At 38.1% G+C, this 21,416-nt stretch overlaps 1 protein-coding gene across 2 annotated transcripts in view; it reads left to right on the top strand.

Annotated features, from left to right (window-relative positions):
• The window catches only part of TRHDE (thyrotropin releasing hormone degrading enzyme), a 213,544-nt gene that overhangs the window by 149,248 nt on the left and 42,880 nt on the right, over positions 1–21,416 (top strand). For both annotated transcript variants that reach the window (XM_021528979.4, XM_021528977.4), the window contains exons 10-12: positions 9,263–9,351; positions 18,152–18,285; positions 18,378–18,433. In XM_021528979.4, coding sequence (XP_021384654.2) covers positions 9,263–9,351; positions 18,152–18,285; positions 18,378–18,433 — 279 coding nt within the window. The remainder of the gene's footprint in view (positions 1–9,262; positions 9,352–18,151; positions 18,286–18,377; positions 18,434–21,416) is intronic.

Here is a 21,416-nt window from a genome sequence, read left to right on the forward strand (position 1 = left end):
TCTCTATACTGCATACAGTGTTGCAGTCAGAAATTGTCTATGTACAGGATTTGTGAAAGTCCTGTTCGTTTCAGACATCAGGAGGCCTTCTCCTGTTTATATAACTAAAGTAATGTCCTTTCTGGTTTCAAGTTAGCTGACTGCAACTTGTTCCTTGATGAAAAAGTCTGGTGTTGTCTGCTTTTTCGTCCCCCTTGTAGTCAGCTTAGTCAGTTGCCTTTACCAATGTTTTTCATGTATTTCTCACTGTTCCTTGTATTAAACTCCTTGTTCTCGCTTAGAACTCAGGAATTAAGGTCACACTAGGCATATGCAGATGACCAGTGGATATCTCAAACTGTGTTCGGGTGATCTCAGTTATTTCAAATTGTTCTTTCTTATCCACTTATTATTTCTGTTTGTCTTTGCTATAAAATGAGTGAAATCTTCCTATCTGCCATCTTCCATGCTCACAAGGTATAAGGAATCCCTTGACACCCCGTCTCAGTGTAGGAAGTGTAATAATTGTGAAAGAGGGAATTACATCTTCTTCTGTTGTGTTATGCCTCTGGGCACAGCCTACAATCACTTTCCTGGCATGTTTTAAATCAAATGAAATCTCTCTGTTCTTTGGTCTTTTGAGAATGATACTCACAACATGAATATATTGTCAACTCCTTATCCATTAAACAGAACTAACACTCTTGTAGAATTGACTTAATAAAAATGTGTGATTTCCTGTGATACTCACATGAGCTTCCCCTGGAACCTGAATTACTCCTTACTGAATGAGATACTATACTATCTAATAACCTGGGAAAATGTCTATGATACTTTTAAATTATCTTTCCCAACACAATCTTTCAGGAAAGTGTGGCTTACAAAATTGTATCCTGCTGAGTTCTGCTTCTTGTATAATCTTTTTCTGTAGTAGGAAGCTCTGAAGCTTTTCTATTCAACAGCTTTCACACATTTTCCGCTGACCACCTTACTGTGCACGTGTGCTTGTGCTTTCAGCCTATGATTAAACAATTCCAGGTACCACTGTGACAAGACTTCTGATTTTATAGATTAGTTGAATACCCTTTAAGGTTTTCTGTTAACAATTTATCTTTGAACTTTCACTATCTTAACATTCAAAATTCAGTGAAAACAAAGGCTTTCATTTGGCTTGTGTTGTGGTTCAACCTCAGTGTCTAAGCCCTACGCAACCACTTGCTCACTCCCCATGTTGGGATGGGGGAGAGAATTGGAGAAGTGAGAAAACTCATTGTTTGAGACAAAATCAGCTTAAAAGGGAAAGCAAAAGCTGTGTGCACAAAGCAAAACAAGGATTTTAGTTACCGCTTTCCATGGGCAGGGTGGTTTTCAGCAATTAATTCCCAGGAAAGCCAGGCTGCACCATGCGTGACAGTTACTTGGGAAGACAAATACTGTGACATCCCCTCTTCCTCCTTCTTCCCCCAGTTTTATATACTGAGCATGAAGTTACACAATATGGACCATTCCTTGGGTCACTTGGGGTCTGTTGTCTTGGCTGTGCCTCTTACCAGCTTCTTATGCACTCCAAGCCTCCTTGCTGGTAGGGTGAGGTGAGAGACAGGAAAGACCTTGGTGCTGTGTAATTACTGCTCAGAAATAGCTAAAACATGCCTTTGTTATCAAAACTGTTTTCAGCAACAGTCAAAAAAATAGCCCATACCAGCTATTATGAAGTAGTAGCCCAAACCTTGCTAATCTTGCTAATAGAAGCAGTACTTGTCTTGGCAAGAAATGTGAGAGATCTCTGCTGTCTGCCTTCTGTACTGATTTAATATCCAAATATCACACAATCCTTTATTTAGTTCGTTATCAACTTTCTGTGCCTTTTAACTTGTAATAAGCATTAAGGTCATTAGCCAGAAACATATGCAGCCATCCATCTAAATGCTTCTTTTACTCACCACTATTTGTATGCATCTCTGGAGATCAACCAGGTATTTAACTGAAGTAAAAATACAAACCTTTAAATCATAGTTTTTGTTCTGTAAGATTTACTTGCTTTCAAAAGGTCAGATTTTCTCATTACTTTGCTTTTGTGGGGTTTTTTTTGTGTCTGAAATCCAAGCACATGAATTCATACAGATGTCTCATAGCAATATAATCCCTTCATAAGAAATACTAACATCAGCATCCTAACCTGTTCAGGGAATCACCAGTGTTTGCAAGGGCCACACTGGGAAAGTGTTCCCTTCTCAGACTCAGTGCTGCTCAGCTGAGCATATGTGTTTATGTACGAGACTTCTGGATTTCCATCTGGAGAGAGTGGAGAACAGGAAACTAATGCCAAGGAGTCCTTGCTCCCTGTTTCCCTTGCTTCCTGTTTCTCATCTTCAGCCACTCTGGATGTACCGGGTTGTTATCTTTAACTGAAGAGACAGAGTTGGCATTTTGGGTATTAAGTTCTGGTGGTTAAATTAAGGAGCTAGGTATCTTAACCCAGTCAGTTTTCTCTTGGATTTTCTTTTTTTATAGTTTTTACTCCTAAACTATTTTTATGCTTCACTTTATCTCTGTTAAATAGCTTTAATCATATCCATCAGTGATATGAGGTCTTAGATTGTTATGTTCTCAAAATACTTAACGAAGACTAGTAAGTGTTACCAATGAACAAGAAATGGATTCCCATCCCACAGAAATTTTCAACATTTCAAAACATTTACCTGCACTGAATCAGGACAAAAATCAAAGCAAAAATTGGGGAAAAATTGGTTTAGAACATTAATTTCAATTCTTTAATTTCACTACCTTACATTTTGGTTTCAGTAATTTCAGCTTCTCCCTGCAATTTTTTGAATCAGCAAACTGAAAGTTCCTACTTAAAACAGTAGCTATAAAATGTTGCAACAGTGCTTTTTTAAAATACTGTGTTTGAAAATCTGTGCTGAAGCCTTCCTTTTCTTACAAGCAGCTTGGTTTTGAGAATTTGTCTTTTTCACTTAGAAATGAAAAAGTTTCATAGGGAAACTCACATTTAATTATGGAATGTCTCTTTGTCAACACTGAGTGGATGGAAAGGCCCATTTAGTTGCTTGTGACTGGTGCCATTCAAGGTGCCATTAGGTATCTTACTTTGCCTTGTGCTGCCACTACACCGGTGAGAGCATCCTTGTTGTCTTACAGACCATAGCAGAGGTGTCAAATACCCTACCCTATCATTTGCCATCACCTTGAATAACTGAATTTATCCCCGAGAAATTGATTCATGGAAGAGTGATGGTTGGGATTTCACCAGTGCCAGCTGATGGGAACATGACTGCTGTTCTTCTAGCTCAAGATAACTCATAATTTCATTTCTCAGCCTATTGAGGTATTTGAAAATACATACAGCTTTTGGTGTTAAGCTTTCCTGAAAGTAATTATGTAGCAGCTTTGCAGTGGGAAAGATTAGGAAAAAAAGCAGATGGCAAATCATTTGCCTCAATTGACTTGATTGATTTTGTGTGATGCCACTAAATGTACAGCCTGTATATCCTCCTCTGATACCATGTTCTACCTACAGTGAAACCTGTTTTCCTGAGCTCTGACCACATTAGAGCAGAAGGCTTTATCTCCTAAAGTCTCTTCCCACCTAAATCATTCTGTGATTCAAGTTTATGATTGTCACTACACTTTAAATTAATTATCCTTATTATATCCTGCTAAAAGCCAAATCACTTAATTTGCTTTTGTGCAAAGCTTTTTAATTTTGTCCCTCATTCTTCTGTTGTTAGATGTACTAAAAATAAGTAATTTTTTTCCTTAAATCTGTACATTGTTCTATTCTTCTGCCTTGCCATAGTTCTCCTCCTTTGATTTCCTGGCTAAGCGTATAATCAAAGACTATTAATAGATGTCTTCTGAATCTAGATGTATGTAGCTTCTTGTAATTTAACTGGGCTTTTATGTGGTTTTTGAGGTCCGGCTTACTTCTTAAAATATTCATAAAGAAATTAATCTGTAGCAGGATGAGAGAGTAGAACTGTTTAGAAATACAAGGAAAAAGTGAAAAATTAGATGATTGAATGATGGTCTAACCCATGAAATTATTGAGAAACCTGCACTGAATTTTTTCTTATTCAGCCATGTGTTAAAGGGTGTGGAAGAGTTAGGTTTCTCAAGTTTTCTGGTAATAGAAGTTTTGTGAGTATAATAAAAACAAGTGTTACTTACCAAAATGACAGAAGTATTCCTTAGTGCTAGTTGACATGGTAATAAAAAGTCAGATGGATCTTAATGTTGATAATGATGTGAAACATGTGGGGAAAGCAGTTCTAACTCAGATACTCAGTGGTGGGTTCTGAAGAAACTATTTTCTCTCAGGAAAGAGATCTTGGACCTGTGGTAGGTAATGTTCTGTAAACATCAGCTCACTGTCCAGACACAGCCAAGCAAGTAAATAGGACAGTAGAGATTAGTAGAAAAGAAGCATTTAAAAAAGTATAAAGAGTGTAGAAGAGAAAATAATTATGACACTTTTAATCCCTGGTAGATATGTCTTCAAAGCACTGAAGCAAGGTTTGGTTTTCTATCTTGAAATAGTAGGTAGAAAAAATACAGAGGTGGACAATAAGAAGGATTAAGTACAGTTTCTGCATAAAGAACAGCAGGATAGATTAGAAATCTTTAACCCAGAGGTCTGTAAAAGCAGAATAAAAGAGGAGTGTGGTTGTTTGCTTTCCTGGCCATTCAAATGTATGTAAGCTGAATTCTACAGTGGTACTTTAGTTACAGATGTTCTGTCACTTTATGTGAAGCAGTCACATTGCTTGTATACTCCTTATAATGCAGGATAATAAGCCTCTGAATATTGAGCAGATACCTTCATTGTTCTGTGAGTAATGACTAGGAATAGATCAATTTCTTTGCTTAGTTTTGAATCCAGGGGAGAATGGAGGAATGCTACTGGAAGAATGTGGTATTCACTGCCAGCAGTGTGTGGAAGCTTGGTACATTATGGTTATTGGGAAGATGAATCTTTAAAATATATGGATTTACATCCCAGCAAAAACATTTCACATTTCATTAATATGAAAAAATATAGTTGAAAAGGTGTGCAAAATCTGAAATGCCAGGAACATTACCATTTTTTTTTATATATTTTATTTTAAATACCTGAGATCTTTATTTTGTAAGCAGAGGAAATAAGTGCTGTCCTTTTTCTGGCTTTGCATAGCTCTTTGCAAAGAAGACACTGAAAACCCAATGTTACTACAATATTACTATTCATCAGGGGTAATAGTGTGAGACATCATGTTTGTTTAATGTTTTATGGTCTCAGGATTTGCCCACAAAGGGATCCCAGCTCTTTTTTGCTGAAAATCAAGTCGTAGCCAAGTAATTATCACAAATATGATAATTTTTCAAGTGAGATAAAGTATACTAATACTGCCTACCTAGTCATTATGTAATGCTCGAAAAAAAAAATCTATATAATCCACACAGAGCATAATTAGTTTGCTTCTAGTATTACATTAGCTACCTTCTAGTATTGTATGTACCTTGGCTGATGCAAAATTCTGATACATTGTGAAGCAAGTCTTTCTGATTAATCTTCAAGCTGAATGAATATGCTTCAGTATTATGCATTGATACAGTGCTACAAAAAAATGCACCAATGCATTCCCTTGTGTATTATCCTGTCAACCTGAGTTTAACTATTTCACGTGAGCAGTTTCTCACTTGTAGATCAGCAAAAAAAGGTTTATTTTTACTACCTTTCAACAAGGTTCCCCTTTCCTTACATTTCTTGAAGATTGAGCAATGTTATGTTCAGCACAGTTCATGTTAACATGTCTGTTCTAGTTTTTGGTGTCTCTCCTCCTCAGCTTCAGAGATGGGTTTTTTAAAATTCCTGAAATAGCCCTTAGTTTTTCCACAATAAGAGATTAGCTTTAACTCCCTGTCAAAGTGATGATGTTTTATTGTGGAGGGACATTATGTGGATCACCTCTGCAGTTGAGCAGCATCTCAGGCAGACTGAACACACAGTTCATTAACACCATTTCACCCAGGGACTGAGTGGGCTATCTGTACAGGCATCTGAGTCCTGCAGACCTAACTGTGACAGTAAGAGGACTAAATGGGTTGTTTCAAGTCTTGCTGCCCTGATAACTGGGCCCTCAAGGCTAGATTCTTATTGTCACTGGAACTGGTTTGTCACAGCAGGCAGCAGGTTGCCAGGTGGAATTTTTCCCTAATTCAATACATACTGAGCGCGTGCTGGTGGTGCTCTCAACATATAAAGAATAAGTAAAGGGTCTGCACTACTCTCAGACAAAGCAGGAGGCAAGCAGGAGAGTCCCCTTTTCCCTCTTTGCTCTATAAAGTAGAAGACTCCTGAAGAAAAATACAAGAAAAGTTTGCTTCTTTCTAGTCACACCTGGAGAACACAGTCCATACAGATCATTCAGAGACAATGAATGGAAGATGTCTTTTTGGAAGGTGAGCCAGATGCATCTCCCTCACATACACAGAAGTTAGCTACAGCTTCTTCTGCAACAGCAGCAGAAGTTTCTCTGAGAATAAAGAGGAATGGAAGGAGAAAACAAATAATCAGAGTTCATCAGCAGCGGTTAAGTAGGAAAAGTGCTTTTTCTAGATGTCTGCTACAAGGACACCTGTGTTTCCTCTGGGAAACCACTAACCAAGAGGCTGAGATTTGGAGGTTCTGGAAAGCACCAAGAATGTCAGGAGGTCTCTTATATTGGGTAGATAGAAGATTAATTTACCAGTACTAATATCCCCAACTAAATCCCACATGTTTTCTGGTGGGTAGATTTTGTGACACCTGTTCTGCAAATCACCTTTCAGAGAAGGATCTGTCTTTACTTCAACAGTATTTACCTCAATTGAAGGCAATATAAAATATTATAAGAAAGTATAAAATTCTTCTCTGTGTAGATATTACAATGTACAGAATACTGTTCTGTGAAGTCCCTTCTGGAAATAACAGGTGTCTATGAATATGTTCATCCATGAATATTTGTGGGTGTGTATATATGTGCTTAGATCAGTTATATAGGCAGCTCACAGTATCTTTTATTTTGCAGTTTAGCTTTTTCAGTAGGAGTTGAGGTGCCATAAAAATTCCATGCAAATGCAGTTTTAATTATTTTTCACATACCAATGTTCCTGTTCTTTTGAATAGTGTAGAAACTCCATGCTAAATTTTGCTTTATTTTTCTCAATCATAGTTTGCTAGGATATTTTTCATTCTGGAGAGACGAGTATTTAGAACTGGGTATGTTTCTAAAGGTGATGGATTTACTAGGAGGTTTTTATGGACAGACCCTAAAACACTGGTGTATGTCTAGTAAGGTATAAGCTATTTAGGACAGTAGTGAATATAGTTCAGTGCATCACTTTACAACATTTCCTGACTACCCTCACCTGTTGAACCCAGGAGTTATTGCTGCTGTAGCTAAAGCAGCAGGACACAGTACATTCGGCATCTCATTACTCCAGTTCACAGTCCAGAATATTAATTAAGCCAAAAATGAAGGTAGCATTGTGTGAAGACACCAGAGTGGGAACTGGCGAAGCTAATGCACCAATGGACATCTTTTTCTACTGGCTGTGCTGTGGAGTGTGATAATGTCCAGCACAAGAAGTGGGCAGACTGATAAAGCCAAGAGAATCTTCAAATGACACAGCTTAATTATCCAAAAAGTGTCTGCCAGAGTATGTGCTTATGTGGAGCTTATCTTCAGTGCAGGAGTAGAGCTAATTATTTTCCTAGTGTGTCATGGTACTAACATTCAGAGAATCTCAAATCTCATGGAACCTTTTTTCTTCTTTAATATGGCAGTAAATGCCATGTTTCATTTCTAATATCACTCATAGCTCTTTCAGCTGTATGGTTATCCAAGTATCTCCCCATCTTAGCTGAATCACTGCTGTATGGACAAGTGTTTCCCTGCACACTATTCTGTTCCAAGCAGTGCATATTCCTGTGTGTCCTGGGCGCTCTTTGCAAATGAGTGGGGAGCTTTGAGCCATGTGTGGTGGCAGGGCAGGGCTCTGTCCCTCCCCCAGCCTCTAAGTCATTCCAGCAAGGCAACCCTTGGAAGCCAGCCCATGTTGACTGTGGCCGTGGAACATTTGGGTGGTATTTGTGGTTAAATGTAGCAGGCTTCTGGGTAAATGGAAAGAAACAAACCTCATTTTTATTTCAGTACAGTGGACTAGTTTTGCAATGCTGTGTACTAGCAGGAGACAACTGGCTCGCACTCTCTTTGCACCATATTAATGCAATCAGTCTAGAATTATATTCTTGGTATCAAAGTGGTGCTATACGGTGATATCTGAGTTGGGGCCAGTCTCTTGCCATGATGCCTTGCTTAACATACTCCCATTGACCACCTACCAAGCGCCATCTGTAAGGCACCTAAGGCAAAGGGACCACCTGTACCATTACTGAGTTCTTCTCCTTTACTGATTTATGAAATGATTTGGCAGGCCTGTGAGGGAAATGTCTACTTTTTCAGTGACTGGTGAAATGATACTTTTGAGAGTTAAGAAGTAGAGATGATGCTGAAGACATGAAGGAAATAATCCTTTCCATCTATTCCTAAAAATATTTTCTTCATACAGTCAATTTCTGTTTATTCAGATAAAATGTTATTTGTAACATTTACTTCAAATGAGAAACAATTTTTAATACCCTGTAGGGAAAATGGGGTCTGATTATACCAGTGTATCACCAAACCCACATATAGTATGTTTTGTCCAGTTTGCATATGCATAGGTGGCCATAAATGGTGCCAAGAAGTGGAGATCTGTCCCATTCATTTTGGTTTTATAAACCAGCAGCAGTGAAAGCCCATTGTAGCTTTATAAAAGTTGCTAGAAGAGTATGGTATTTTTAAACTTTGAAGTCCCTATAAATCAAAGCATGTCTTATGTGGAGGTTTTTTCTAAGTAAATGTAAAAAAGTGTTCTTCTTTTTATGAGTAATCATTATTTCCTCTTTTGTAAAGCATTTTCTTAAACTAGGAAAAGCTTTGTTAAAAAGTCCTCATATGATGACAGTGTGTGAAAAAATGGGAAATATAATTTAGGTTGGGTTTTTTTTATAAATTATTTTTCTTTGTTTTATTGCTAATGCAAATACATTTCAAAAGCAAAGTCACTGGTTAGAATCCAGAGATCTTTATACTGCTACTGAGATTATGTTTTGATTTCTTTGACATGATCCCTGATTGCTGTGAGAAGAATCAGTTCAGTATTTTTGTTCTTAGATTCCCCCTCCTTTGTCTTGCAGCTACTTGTGGCAGATTCCATTAACAATTGCAGTAGGAAATACGAGCCACATCTCATCAGAGGCAATTATATGGGTGTCTAACAAATCAGGTAAAATAAACTTTCCTCCCAGCGGAATCTCATAAAGCATACTTGTGTTTTCTTCAAATGTATCTTTGGAATTGATCATTGATAATTGTTTAGTTGCTCTGCACCCAGTTTTAACTGCTTAAAATGAATTGCAGAAACAGCAGAGCTGGGAAGGGAGGGAGGAGGAATGAAGGATGAGCAACAATCTAGATTTATAATATTGCAGAATTTAGATAGTAAAATGTAAAGCTGTTACAAAGAAATGTAAAGTGCTAAATATTTTATATTTGGCAACATATCAAGTCACTGATGAATGCAATTCAATTTATTGATGGGTGAAAGTTAACTGTAATGTTGTATAATGAAGCGGATATGATGAGTATGATTTAGTACATTTAGAATTCTAGCATTTTTAACTCAATCCATAGTCTCAACAGTCCTAAGAAATTGTTGCTGTCATTAAAATTGTTCTTACTGATCTATAAAAAGTATTTGTTCTCTCTATTAGATAAGCATATGCTGGACCTCAAAAGTGCACTGTTCTGCTTACTGTGTATTTTCTTCCTCCTCAGTACCTTCATGATCATAACAGTATTAGTTACTGTCTGGAGGAGAGTGAGTGCTAGAAGCTAGTGGTTTTTTATCAACTAAGAAAGGAAGCCCACCAAAGAAATTTATGAAATATTTATCTATTTCCTTAGCACTTCATGCTACATCTCATGTCTGAAAGTTTTGGACTAGAATTAAAGAGAGTGAAGGAAGACATGTGGGGACTTGAATGGGATTTTTTATATAGAAGGGAAAAGAAGGTTGCATGCATCCCCTTGACATGTGGACTGTAGAGGGAGTCCACATATATTCTTCTTGTATAATTAGAAAGTACACATGTACTATTCTTGTATAATTAGTATATTCTTGTATAATTAGAAAGGTATAGAGATTTCCCTCTAATAGAAAATTAACAGGAGAGAGGAGAGTCAAACCTGTGTGAGATGTTTTTTCTCTTTTCTAAGTTATTAAAATATATTAGTTGCATAGAGCTTAGCAGCCAGAAGGACTGGAAATGAATGGTGTATGGTCAGTAGAAATCTGAGTACCCCCGCTTTCTAGTGATAAAAGGTATGTGTTTCTTTACCCAGATCATTTTCAACCTATGAGAAAGTAACATGTTTTATGCTGCTCCTATGATAGAATAATCTATCTTGTTGTGCTTGCAAACAGAGCAATTTTCATACCTGGGAAACATACTCTCATCAAAGCATACAGGGTCTGCCTCACTTTTCAGAAACTTAATATTTTGGCCATTCTTTTTAACAGTAACACTGCCATAATACTTCAAGTCCAGTTTGCACTTTCAGAATCTGCCTTAACGACCTGTTCTACTTTTGTCCTTTAGGGCTTAATTGAACTCTCACTGAAGTTATTAGAAAGGTTCTCACTAACTTCAGAGCAAGTTGATCATCCCATCTCATTAGGTTGCACATGCATGCCTCCCTCCCTTCACTCCCTCCTTCAAAATTCAGTGTATTACTATTACCTACATAGATGCTTCCTCATTGCCTTTTACTGGCAGAGTGCTGTGGAGGAACAAGTCCATAAAACTGCTACCCACTCTTTTAAGATCTACTGCTTCTGTTGGAATGCCTTCAAGAAATCAACAAATTAATGATGGCCAGTGTGAGCAATTATTTTGGGCTGGCTACTATATAGAAATTAAAGAGAAACCTTTCCGAGTCATCAGTCTCCTGTGTAGCAAATCAATGACACTGTGCTCTGTTGTCATTATCCTTGTTCTTCCTCATTACTTTCACCCATTCATTCACGTGCTGTGCCTCATTGAAAATGAGACTGTAAACTTATGACTACAATGTCCTCTTGCTTCTGCTTATTGTGGTCTAGCTCAGATGTAGAATTCCTCAACTTAGAAATGTCAGTAAGAACATGCCTGAATGTATACTCAATGTATGATTGATTGTACATGCTGCTACGTATTAAGGCTGGTATACATGATTTTGTGATATTCCTGGGAATTTTTCTGCAGTTGGTATGTTTGTTTCATGGAGATGAGGGAGGAATTCTGAGATTCCAAAGGACAATTTCCAGGTTTGATTCTTGTGGACTGGAAGAATCTTGAAGACTTTCTGTTGTACAGAGGACAGTTTCAGTATTGTCCCACTAGGTAGTCTGGGAGAAAGTCTGCAAGCTGGAGGTAAAACAAACTGCTGCAGAGAATATTTGGAAGATTAGAAGTGGTCGCATTGTTCTTTAAGTGTGTGTAGTTAAATGCAGATATGCATGGACACCAGGCACCCTTCAAACTCACTCTCTGAAACTGGACAGGGGAGAGAGAATATAACAAAGTGTTCACGGATCTCAGATAAGGTCTTAGTTAGAGATCCCTCAACAAGTACTGTCTCAGCAAAACAGACTCGAAATGGGAGCAGTATAATGAGAAGTAAAAACAGACCTTAAAATGCCTCCCCCTCTCCCCACCCCTCCCTGTTTGCTAGCTCTGCCTCCTCTCCCACAGCTGCGCATGGAGAAGGGAATGGGGCTTGTGGCCAGTTCATCACACATTGTTTCTCCGACTGCTCAGGCAGAGGAGTCTTTCCCCAGCTCTAACATGGGGTCTCTCCCTCAAAGTCACAGCCTCCTCTCAGGCATCCACCTGTTCTGGTGTGGGTCTCCTCCAAAGATTGCAGGTGGATCTCTGCATCCCTGTGCATCCCCATGGGCTGCAGGGGTACAACTGCCTCACCATGGTCTGCACCATGGGCTGCAGAAGAATCCCAGCTCTGGTGTCTGGAGCATCTCTTGTCCCTCCTTCTCCACTGACCTTAGTGTCTGCAGGGTTGTTTCTCTCACATGTTCTCACCGTGCTCTTCTCTGGGCACAATTACATATGAGTAGTAACTTCTTTTGTCCTTCTTCTTATTAAATATGTTATATCATAGAGTCATTACTACCAATTCCAGTTGGCCCAGCCTTGGCCAGCGGCATATCTGTCTTGGACCCAGCTGGTATTGGCTGTGCTGGATGTGGGAAAAGCTTCTGGCAGCTTCTCATAGAAGCCATTTCTCTGGCCTCCCTTCTGCTACCAAACCTGGCAATGCAAACCCAACATAGTCATTATTACTGATCACACCCCCAATTTCAGCTGCCAATAGGGAAAAGGGTTCAAGTTGATGACTCCCACTGTTATATCTTGGCATATCACTTAAATCTTCCAATAAAATTAACCTTGTCTGTGGGTTATCTGAAATAGAGATAGAAATGAAACCACAGCGGTTTTGAAAGAGCTACATATAGAAATACATCAAAACATGTTCCTTCTTTTCCTGGTAGTATTTCAAATAACAATATCCATCAGGAGTTAACCCTGTGCCTTGTCCTAGCTCAGCAAGGATGGTTTTGCATCCTCTCTGCTACCATGTCTGTGACCTCATCAAGGTGTTGTAGGATACCAGTTGGTATTTTCATGAACAAAGTATATGAGGCTCCTCTCCAGCTCTGTGAGAGCGACATTTAGGATGATTGAGTTGCTGCTCTGTCCTTATCTTGTCTGTCTCTGGCTACATGCCAGAGGTAGTGAGCATGCAGATCACTGATTGTTCAATATGCTGAGCAGGACCAGTTCAGAAAACTGCATCTCACCACAGTTGCTGTCAACAGCGCTAGATCTGTCCATTCTTCACAGCACTGAAGTGAAGGAACACACTGGAAATTACAGCTATGCAGTGTCTTTTTGAGTTGTAGTTCCTTGTCCTTTGCAGGAAATCCTGTAGGGAGGACCGTGCCAGGCCTTGGAAACTTGTTTGACAAGGTGCATAATATCCAAGATATTTAAAATATTTAAAATTTCAAATTTATTATAGCTCTTCCCACCTATTTTTGGAAGGTATGTAGGCATAGTTTTGAAAGCTTTTCATTTTGCAAATGCTTCTGCCAGTCTTTCTTCTCCTTGCTCAATGAACCATAGCATTTATGTAACCATATTTCTACTCATCTGTTCATATACCAGCCATCAGATGATGGTCCTTTTACTGGGTTCAGGTTGTCTGGTGTGTGAAATTGGAGCTGTCTCATTTGCTCTCAGAGTGCTGCACAAAGGTCACCACCCTTTTCCCTGTTCAGTCCCCTGGCCATGGATGAGGCTGTTCTGCTTCAAATGACTGTAAACCAGTCACAAAGGAAACATCTTGTGCTAGACCTTCCTATCCATGCTGAGGTCACAAACATCATGCTAAGATGGCTGCACTGCTCTCTGTGCCTCAGTCTTGCAGGTCTGTGAATGATAAATTTTGCTGCCACTGTGGAAATCATTGATGTTATAAGCTTCTGCTCTGTCATATTCCAGGGCTTGTTTCTGTTTCTCCTAGATAAGTTGCCTTTTTTGTGGTTGCTGTAGTTATCTGTGAACATATATCCATAGTGTTTTGGGATCAGCCCAAAATCAGTAGTGAGTAGGAAGCCAGGGATCAGCTTTGAACCCATTCTATCCCTATGACTGCTAAACAGTGCTGTTTGTGGGAATGTGTTGGTGATTTCTGATGAAGGTGTACTAGATGTGGAAGCACTGGCTTACCTCTGCATGTTTCTGCAAATCTAGAACTGAGCTTAACCTCAAGTGAGGAGGTTTATCTACCATCCATTTCCAGTAGTTGAGCAGGGCTTTGGAAAAAGGCATACTTGCCCTGGGAATAATTTTTCTGGTGCTCAGTCTCCAAGTAGGAAATATCTCCGTGCAACTCAGTGAGTGCTGCTGAATTGGCTGACACAGCTTTAGTCCCTGCCTGTTCCATCTCCACCTCCTGTTCATTGACTGCTTATGTTCCAAGGACATAATCCTTTGACAGAGCTTCCTTCCTCAGTTAAAGTGACTGCTGTTCATATTGCTCCTAATATCTCCTTAGGATTGCCGTGAGATGGGGGAAAGAAAGTTCAACAGGGCAATTCCCTTCCAACAGCAAGTCTCAATTTACTTTGCCGCCTCCTCCTAGATAATCTCTACTTTAAGCCACTCAACAGTCAGATTCTCCTCCAGGAAGTGTTTTGTAGAAGACGGATGCTTCTGAGCTGGGGTTTGCTGGCTGCCTGCTGGGGAGCAGAGCATTAGTTGCAGCTTTAGAAAAATACCCTTTATTTTCTTTTCTGAAACTCAGCTGCTGAGCTTTACCTGTGTTGCTTCCAGACTTCACTCTTTTATCTTTCAAAAGAAGGAAGAAGGGAAGCACTGTGGAAAAAGATCAATATACAGGTCCTGCTTTGAGCCTCAGCCAGCTGCAGTGAGGGCCAGGGATACAGGACTTGGAATCCTGTGTAATTTTGAAAGAATGAGTCAGAATCATTCCCCTTATTCTAGGAGCTGAAGATCCTAGCAGAAGACTGCTGCTTACATTGTGTATAACGTTAGTCATTAGGAGTTCCATCATAAAGGAACATTAATGGATGGAAGGGTAATTTGAAGAAAGCGTTTTGTGAGATGGAACATGATCAGATTCCTTGATGTGCTCTGTTTAAGGTGCTAATCTCTATACCATAATATTTTCTTTCATCATGGAGCTATGTCAACATAGCAGATGAGATAGACAGAACTTTTTCTTCTGGTTAGCCTTCTCCCTCTGTGAAAACTTCATGCAAGAAGATTTGCAGGATTTAGTAAAGCCAGTATAAATTATTGTGAAATTCCTTATGGAACACTTTTTTGTCAGAAAAATTTTGCTTGCTGTTGTTGTCAAGAAATTGTGCTACACTTGTGCAGTTGTTTTTACAGTAAAATGGAGTCAGTTCCCCCAGCAGGGATTCTACTACCTTAAACCAATAATTTAGAGGTTGTATAAAGTAAAGAGTTAAAATAACAACTGGGAGTCTAAAGACTTGAAATGATACTGAGACTGTGTTTAGTCAATACTTTTGGCAGTACTCTCTTGCAGAAGGTGCCCTTCTCCCACACCCACCTCACATGCTGGTTTTGATAGAATTGAATTTGTTGGGAGAGCTCAGAACTTCATGCCATGTGCACCAGCTGTAGGAACTATCTCACACTTTGAGAGCAGACAAACTGGGGAGAAAAATGAGACCATAGTTGATTTTTTTACTTCAAAATAAATGTAATAAAATTTAAATGTTTCCTCCTAAATATTTCCTACATGTGTGCGGCAAAACTAGAAGTTTTAGAGCAGTGTTATTTTCTGAGGCATCCAGACAAATCATGACCATGGAAAAACACTCTGATGAAAATTCCCTTTAATCTCAAATACAACAGGATATATATATTTTAGATTGACTTTTGAAAGATGAACTAAAACTTTCAAAGATGGATTTCATTCCAAATTAAATCTTTGTTGTTGTTTAGAAAGTCATGAATGGTTTACTGTAGGGCTTAACGCTGAGTTACTACTTTTTTTCTAACTATAATACTTTTAGCAGGAAAAGAATAAATGTGTTTGTGATAAGTGGAAACATTACCCAGGTATAGAAATGTTTAGTGCCTGTAATTGCCAAAAGAAAGAATTTCTTTTAAAGGAAAGCATGAGAACTGACAGACACAAATACTAAATTCTACTAAATCATATAGAACTATATGAAGCACATGTATCAGACAGTCCTGTAAAACAGCCATCTCTTTATATAAGTTGGGAAGGTGTGAAAGATTTCTGTCCTTTATTTCAGGAGAAGGTCAATATAAGACCAGGAGTGGTCTTATTGAAAAATAATAGCAGGAGATTATGGTTGCATTTAAACTGATCAAAACAGCAATAATGCCATCGTGATTTGGAAAGACACTCTCCTTTTTAGCGATACATATTGGGGGTGTTGCACAGCTGTTAGATGTGAAATAGCTTATTCTGTACTTGTCATATTTGACTGGGAAGTATCATTTAATGCTCTGTTGAAGCATAAGTAATTTCCTTACTTTGGAGGTGAAAATATAATATAAATGCCCAAAGGAGAAAAGGTGTAGGTATTTTCTAATTATATATGATTTTGAAAATTTCTGTTTAATGTATTTATTTACTCAGATATTCTTTAATGTGTGCTTATTTGGTATGCTTTTAGGGAGCATTGTAGAGGTGCAAAGATTAACCAGCTACAAGTAGCTGTTTTCAGGACTGGTGGCATTTAAAGGCTAGTTTGCAACCAAAGAGCATGGACAGAAAGCTGTACTGTATTAAGGTGGTATAAGGTTACAAAGCAACAGGATTCAAGTCTTCTCTAAATAGAATGGAGCAACAGGCTGGATCTGACTTGGATTCATTGAAAAAAGGATTTAAACAGAGAAGCAAGTCTAAGAGAGTTTGCTTAGGACTGATCTGTACAGCCTCTTGTAGAAGAAAGGACATAGAAGTCTTACAGCCTTGTTCCAAATCAGAGTGTGTGGCAAAAGCATCTTAGCTGCTTTGAAGTACGAACACCTGGGAAGTGTTCAATAACAATCGAATTGAAGTGGCAATAGCTGAATTATTCTGGGCTTAATATTTTTAATAATTGTTTTTCTTCAGAGATTTTAATGGTTTCAGAACTACCTAAGAGAAAAGAAGACTATCTGTTTTAATCCTGCAGTTTTTTAGCTGAATCAATGTTCATAATGCAGATCCATGAATTTAAACATATAATTATGTGTTTTTAAGATTCGGGTCTTGCTGATCTTTGTACTTATTGCACTTTAAAGTAGTAGTTATTTGTGGGCTTGCTGTTAGGCAAGGGACAAGCACAACTTTTATCTGTAGCCCTAGTTAATTATAATTTCCTCAGAAATTACTTTTTTATAAGAAGGATTAAAACAAATAAACTTCTTTAGTAAGTCTATGTACTAGATAGCATGAGTGAATTGGAAAGACTATACTGCTAACTTTTGTCCCATTTGTTACTTTCAGGGAGTTTAAGCACATCAAAAAATTCTGTAATGAAATTTCATTTATAACAAATTCTATGTATTTTTTAAAATAATGACAAGACTATTCCTTCAACAGTGTTCAAGTTAATTTCATTAGTTCAAGTTAATTTTATTAGCTGAAAAAAATGTTTCTGAATTTTTAGTGAGTTCTCATTCATGGTTAGTTTTATCAAAATAGTTTACTAGATTGAAGACTTCTTCAGGGTGTTGAAGCCTGATGCTTTGTGCTGTGATAAAAAAGAAGTGTATGTTGTGAGTTCAGGGAATTTCTGTAGTTGAAATTTTGAAATCCTTATTCCTGCAAATAGTTGTGGAGTGCCTGACTGCACAAAAACTGTAATAAATTTAGGCTTTCAGGCCTAAAGTGATTACTTAAAACAAGGGGAAAGATGAAGAACAGGTTAGGTGATAAAAGGTTAATTGGTCTAGCTCTAAAGAGGAAGCTCTCAGTGCTTAGTAGGTAGAAGCTGCTCAACTGGAAGTACTTTAATTTAAAATCCAATGTAAAAACTTAAATACATGCAGAAACACTTAAGAATCAATTTTTTTAATCACAGGTTTACTCTTCTCTCTATAGCACATTCATTGAATTTTTTGAGTTACAATTGTAGAAAACTGCTTAGGCATGGCCAGAGTAAGGGCACCAGTCTTAAAGTGGGTACCTCTCATACAAATAATACTTTCCAGGAAAGAAAAAGCACACTTGAAGTTCTTTGTGGGTAAAAGGTCCCCATGGGAATGTCAGTTGACATCTCTACATCAGAACAGATGAAGGAAATTATTAATCAAACACAGTATTTTTGTTAGACGTTGAATTAATTTTACTGCTTTCACGTATATTTAAAGAAGGAGAAAATGTAACAGATGCACTTTTAGAATATTTAAGTTTAAAGCCAGGACCCTTCCCTTCTTTTTTGTTTCCAGAACACCACAGAATTCCTGCTTTGGAAGAGGCAAATTGGTTGCTGGGGAACATCAACCAGACTGGCTACTTCAGAGTTAATTATGATATTAGGAATTGGAGGCTGCTAATTAATCAGCTAACAAGGAACCATGAGGTAAGATCCTCTTCTCATCCCTAAAATCTGCCTTCATAGATTCACTATTTCATCACCTTAAATGGTTCAATTTTTGTGCTTGCCCCTCACAGGTTATCTCTGTCAGTAATCGAGCAGGCTTGATTGATGATGCATTCAATCTAGCCAGGTATGTTTTCCTGAAGATCATCTGTCCTCATACACATTGCTGCAATAACTCATGCAACCATTAACTCAGCAGCTGAGTGTGTTTCAAAGTTAAGTGTGTTTTAGACACACTTTAGTTTCCCTCCCCTGCTCTTTTTTTTTGTATAGCACATAAAAATGGTCTGTAGCACGTTCACTACTCTTGATCAATAATTGCTGTAGGGTATTTCTGAGTCTGAAGAGATTTGATCAATTTTGCAGCAAGTTCAATTTAACACTTTGCAGATAAATAATCTCTTTCCTCTTTCTCTAATGACTGAGGGTTTTTTCTTCCATTTCTCCCAGTTGTCCCACCTCTCCTTTCTTTTACCACTGATCCTTGTACTGTATTTAATTCGAGATGGAAGGCACCTTCAAGCTTCAGTAATTTTTTTGCTCTAGCTTGTACTGTTATATCATTTTCTAGTATCTTTCTTTTCTTATAATCTGCTAGAAGAGACTCTTCTTTCCCTCTGAGATGCTTTTCAAATATAATGGAAAAGCAGTTCCATTGAGCATTTCTGGAATTTATGCAACATTTTGTGTTTTATTATGATGAGAGTTAATAATTAACACATACAGTGCTGGTTAGGTAGTGCCTTCTTTAAAAATGGAGGCAATGGATTGGTCCCCATTTTGAAATCCAATATGTTGATAGTGAAAGCGTAAAATGAGAGGAAAATAGTGGAACATTTGTAGCTTTTTGATTTTGAGGTACCTGGGAACACAGCATTAGAATAGCGTTTTGATTGCATAATTACAGATTTAATTACAAAAATTGCAAATAATGTGATTTTACTTGCACTGTCATGTCAAAGATAGCATGAAAAGAATTTCCAAAACTACTGTCTTAATATTTTACTACAAATGGTCACTGGAGGTGTTTGGGCTTCAGTCACAGTGTCACAGCTCAGTGATGTTCTAGCATTGCTGCAGTAAAACACAGTTGTGTGCTCTACCACTCTGTTCCTGCTGCTGACATAAAGTAGTGATTAGCCCTTACTTAAGTCCAGAGATGTAGTAGGGAAGGAGGTATCATGGGGATAGATGTATCCATTTACTTTTGGTGCTGCCCTTCATTCTTGCTTTGTGGCATCTTCCCATTGGTAACAATAAAAGTTAGAAATAGGTCATTACATCAGAGTTCAGTAGATCATGATTTGTCTACTCTATGACTAGAAGAATACTGCAGATTTTTCTGTAATATCTAGACTTTTAGAAGAGCTACCAGATGGTAAAGTCATAATGTGTTCTAATTTTATTTGATTTTGACACCTCAGAGAAGTAGCGTGCAGTTACACAGAGCCAGTATATCACCTTCTTTTTCCATACACTGAATGCAGTCAGATGTGTCTAGACTTCCCTGAAAGTCTAGATGCTGAAAAAAGCTGTTTCTTAAGCCAGTTTTTGTAGGTTAGTGTTTTTCTCCTGGGTGAATACTGAGCCAGTGCTCTAGGATGTCTTGTTCATAGAGAAAAGAATTGTCTGGCCAAGTTTTGTCTACCTAAAAACCACTCAAAAGATTAGATGAGCAATGCATTCCCCACTAATTTTCTGAAATACTTTTTTTGGGATATGTGGGAATACTAGAGCTGGCATCTTTTTCAGAGGTAGCTACACTACAGCCTTGTAAAGTCTTTCACAAGATTTCACATTATAAAAACGTGCCTTTGTCTTGCTAATGCAGGTCTGCAGCAGACTGCTGCTGCATTTGGTCTTCATGCATTGTGGAAAAAAGTGGTGGACCTCTAAATGTGTGTCTAGACACATGTGCATACATGGATATCACTTAAGAGGCAATATTCTTCCAATAGGTATATGTAGCTAGACTCCTGTTTCCAGAGTCCTGTCAATAGTGTTACCTTGACTGTGTGCCTTACAAGCCAGTCTCATTGGAGGAAGGATCTCTTTGCAAACAGTAGATTTATGGTCTGTAGTTCAAGAGTAGCATTAAGATATGGGGACCTGGCTAAACTTGCCATGTAGAGTATATTTCTTGTTGTTCTTTATTATGTTATTAATCTATCATCTTCCTATTAAAAAAAACCAAACAAACAATTATGGTGATGCTGAAGTTATTATGATTGGCTGGCTGACAATATGGTAAGTTTTAGGAAAAGCTTGGTATTTTTTTATTTTCATTCTCCTTCTCCCAGACAAAAAAAAAAAGTCAGGATTTGGCCTAATACTTGCTACGTTCCTTTATGATGAATAGGACTAGGGAGGCATTTAGAGATCCTTAGCAGTGTGTTGAGGGCTGGCTTCAGAACTTCTTGAAATAAGAACACAGTTGGAAAAGCTCTTGCTGGGAACAGGCAGTGGGAATTGAACCCTTATGCTGAAATGTGGTGCAGCTTTTCTCCTGCCGTGTCTGCTGCTTTGATGTGACACGGCAGTGTTCCTAAAACAAGCTCTGAGGGTTATCAGAATAACACAGAGTCTTTCAATTTCCTGAAAAAGTCACTGTTCAAAATGCCACCATCAGCCTAAAAGACTTTTCCTCCCTTGGCTGCAGGGTGCAGAGCAGAAAGTTGCCCCACTTTATTTTGGAGCAGTACCATAGTTGGAAGTCATGTGCCTCATGGGTGCTGTGCTGCTTCAGTGTTGTGTCCGATGCACAGCGAGCATTTCTCCCTGTCTGTATGACATTACATGATGGGGAGATTAAACACGTACACTTGTCTCTGTGACATGAGAGAAGGTCAGTAACCTTATTGACCAGATAGAAGTAGTACTTGGTAGTTCAGATCTGATTTCTGAGAAGACTGGCTGTTTTTAAAAGTAATTCAGTCTCAGTTTTGGTTCCTAGTTGCAATGGTGTGTTATCTTCTTCTCTACAGCTATAAACATGCATGTTTTGAGAGAGGGAAAAGAACTGTAGAATACATACTTTAATCTCTAGATATTATTCTTAATGCCAAAATAATGCAAAATAAAACATAATTTCTTAAATTCATGCTGGTCCT

Source organism: Lonchura striata, chromosome 1A (genome assembly GCF_050655825.1).
Source record: "Lonchura striata isolate lonStrDom1 chromosome 1A, ASM5065582v1, whole genome shotgun sequence".
NCBI classification, from domain to species: domain Eukaryota; kingdom Metazoa; phylum Chordata; class Aves; order Passeriformes; family Estrildidae; genus Lonchura; species Lonchura striata.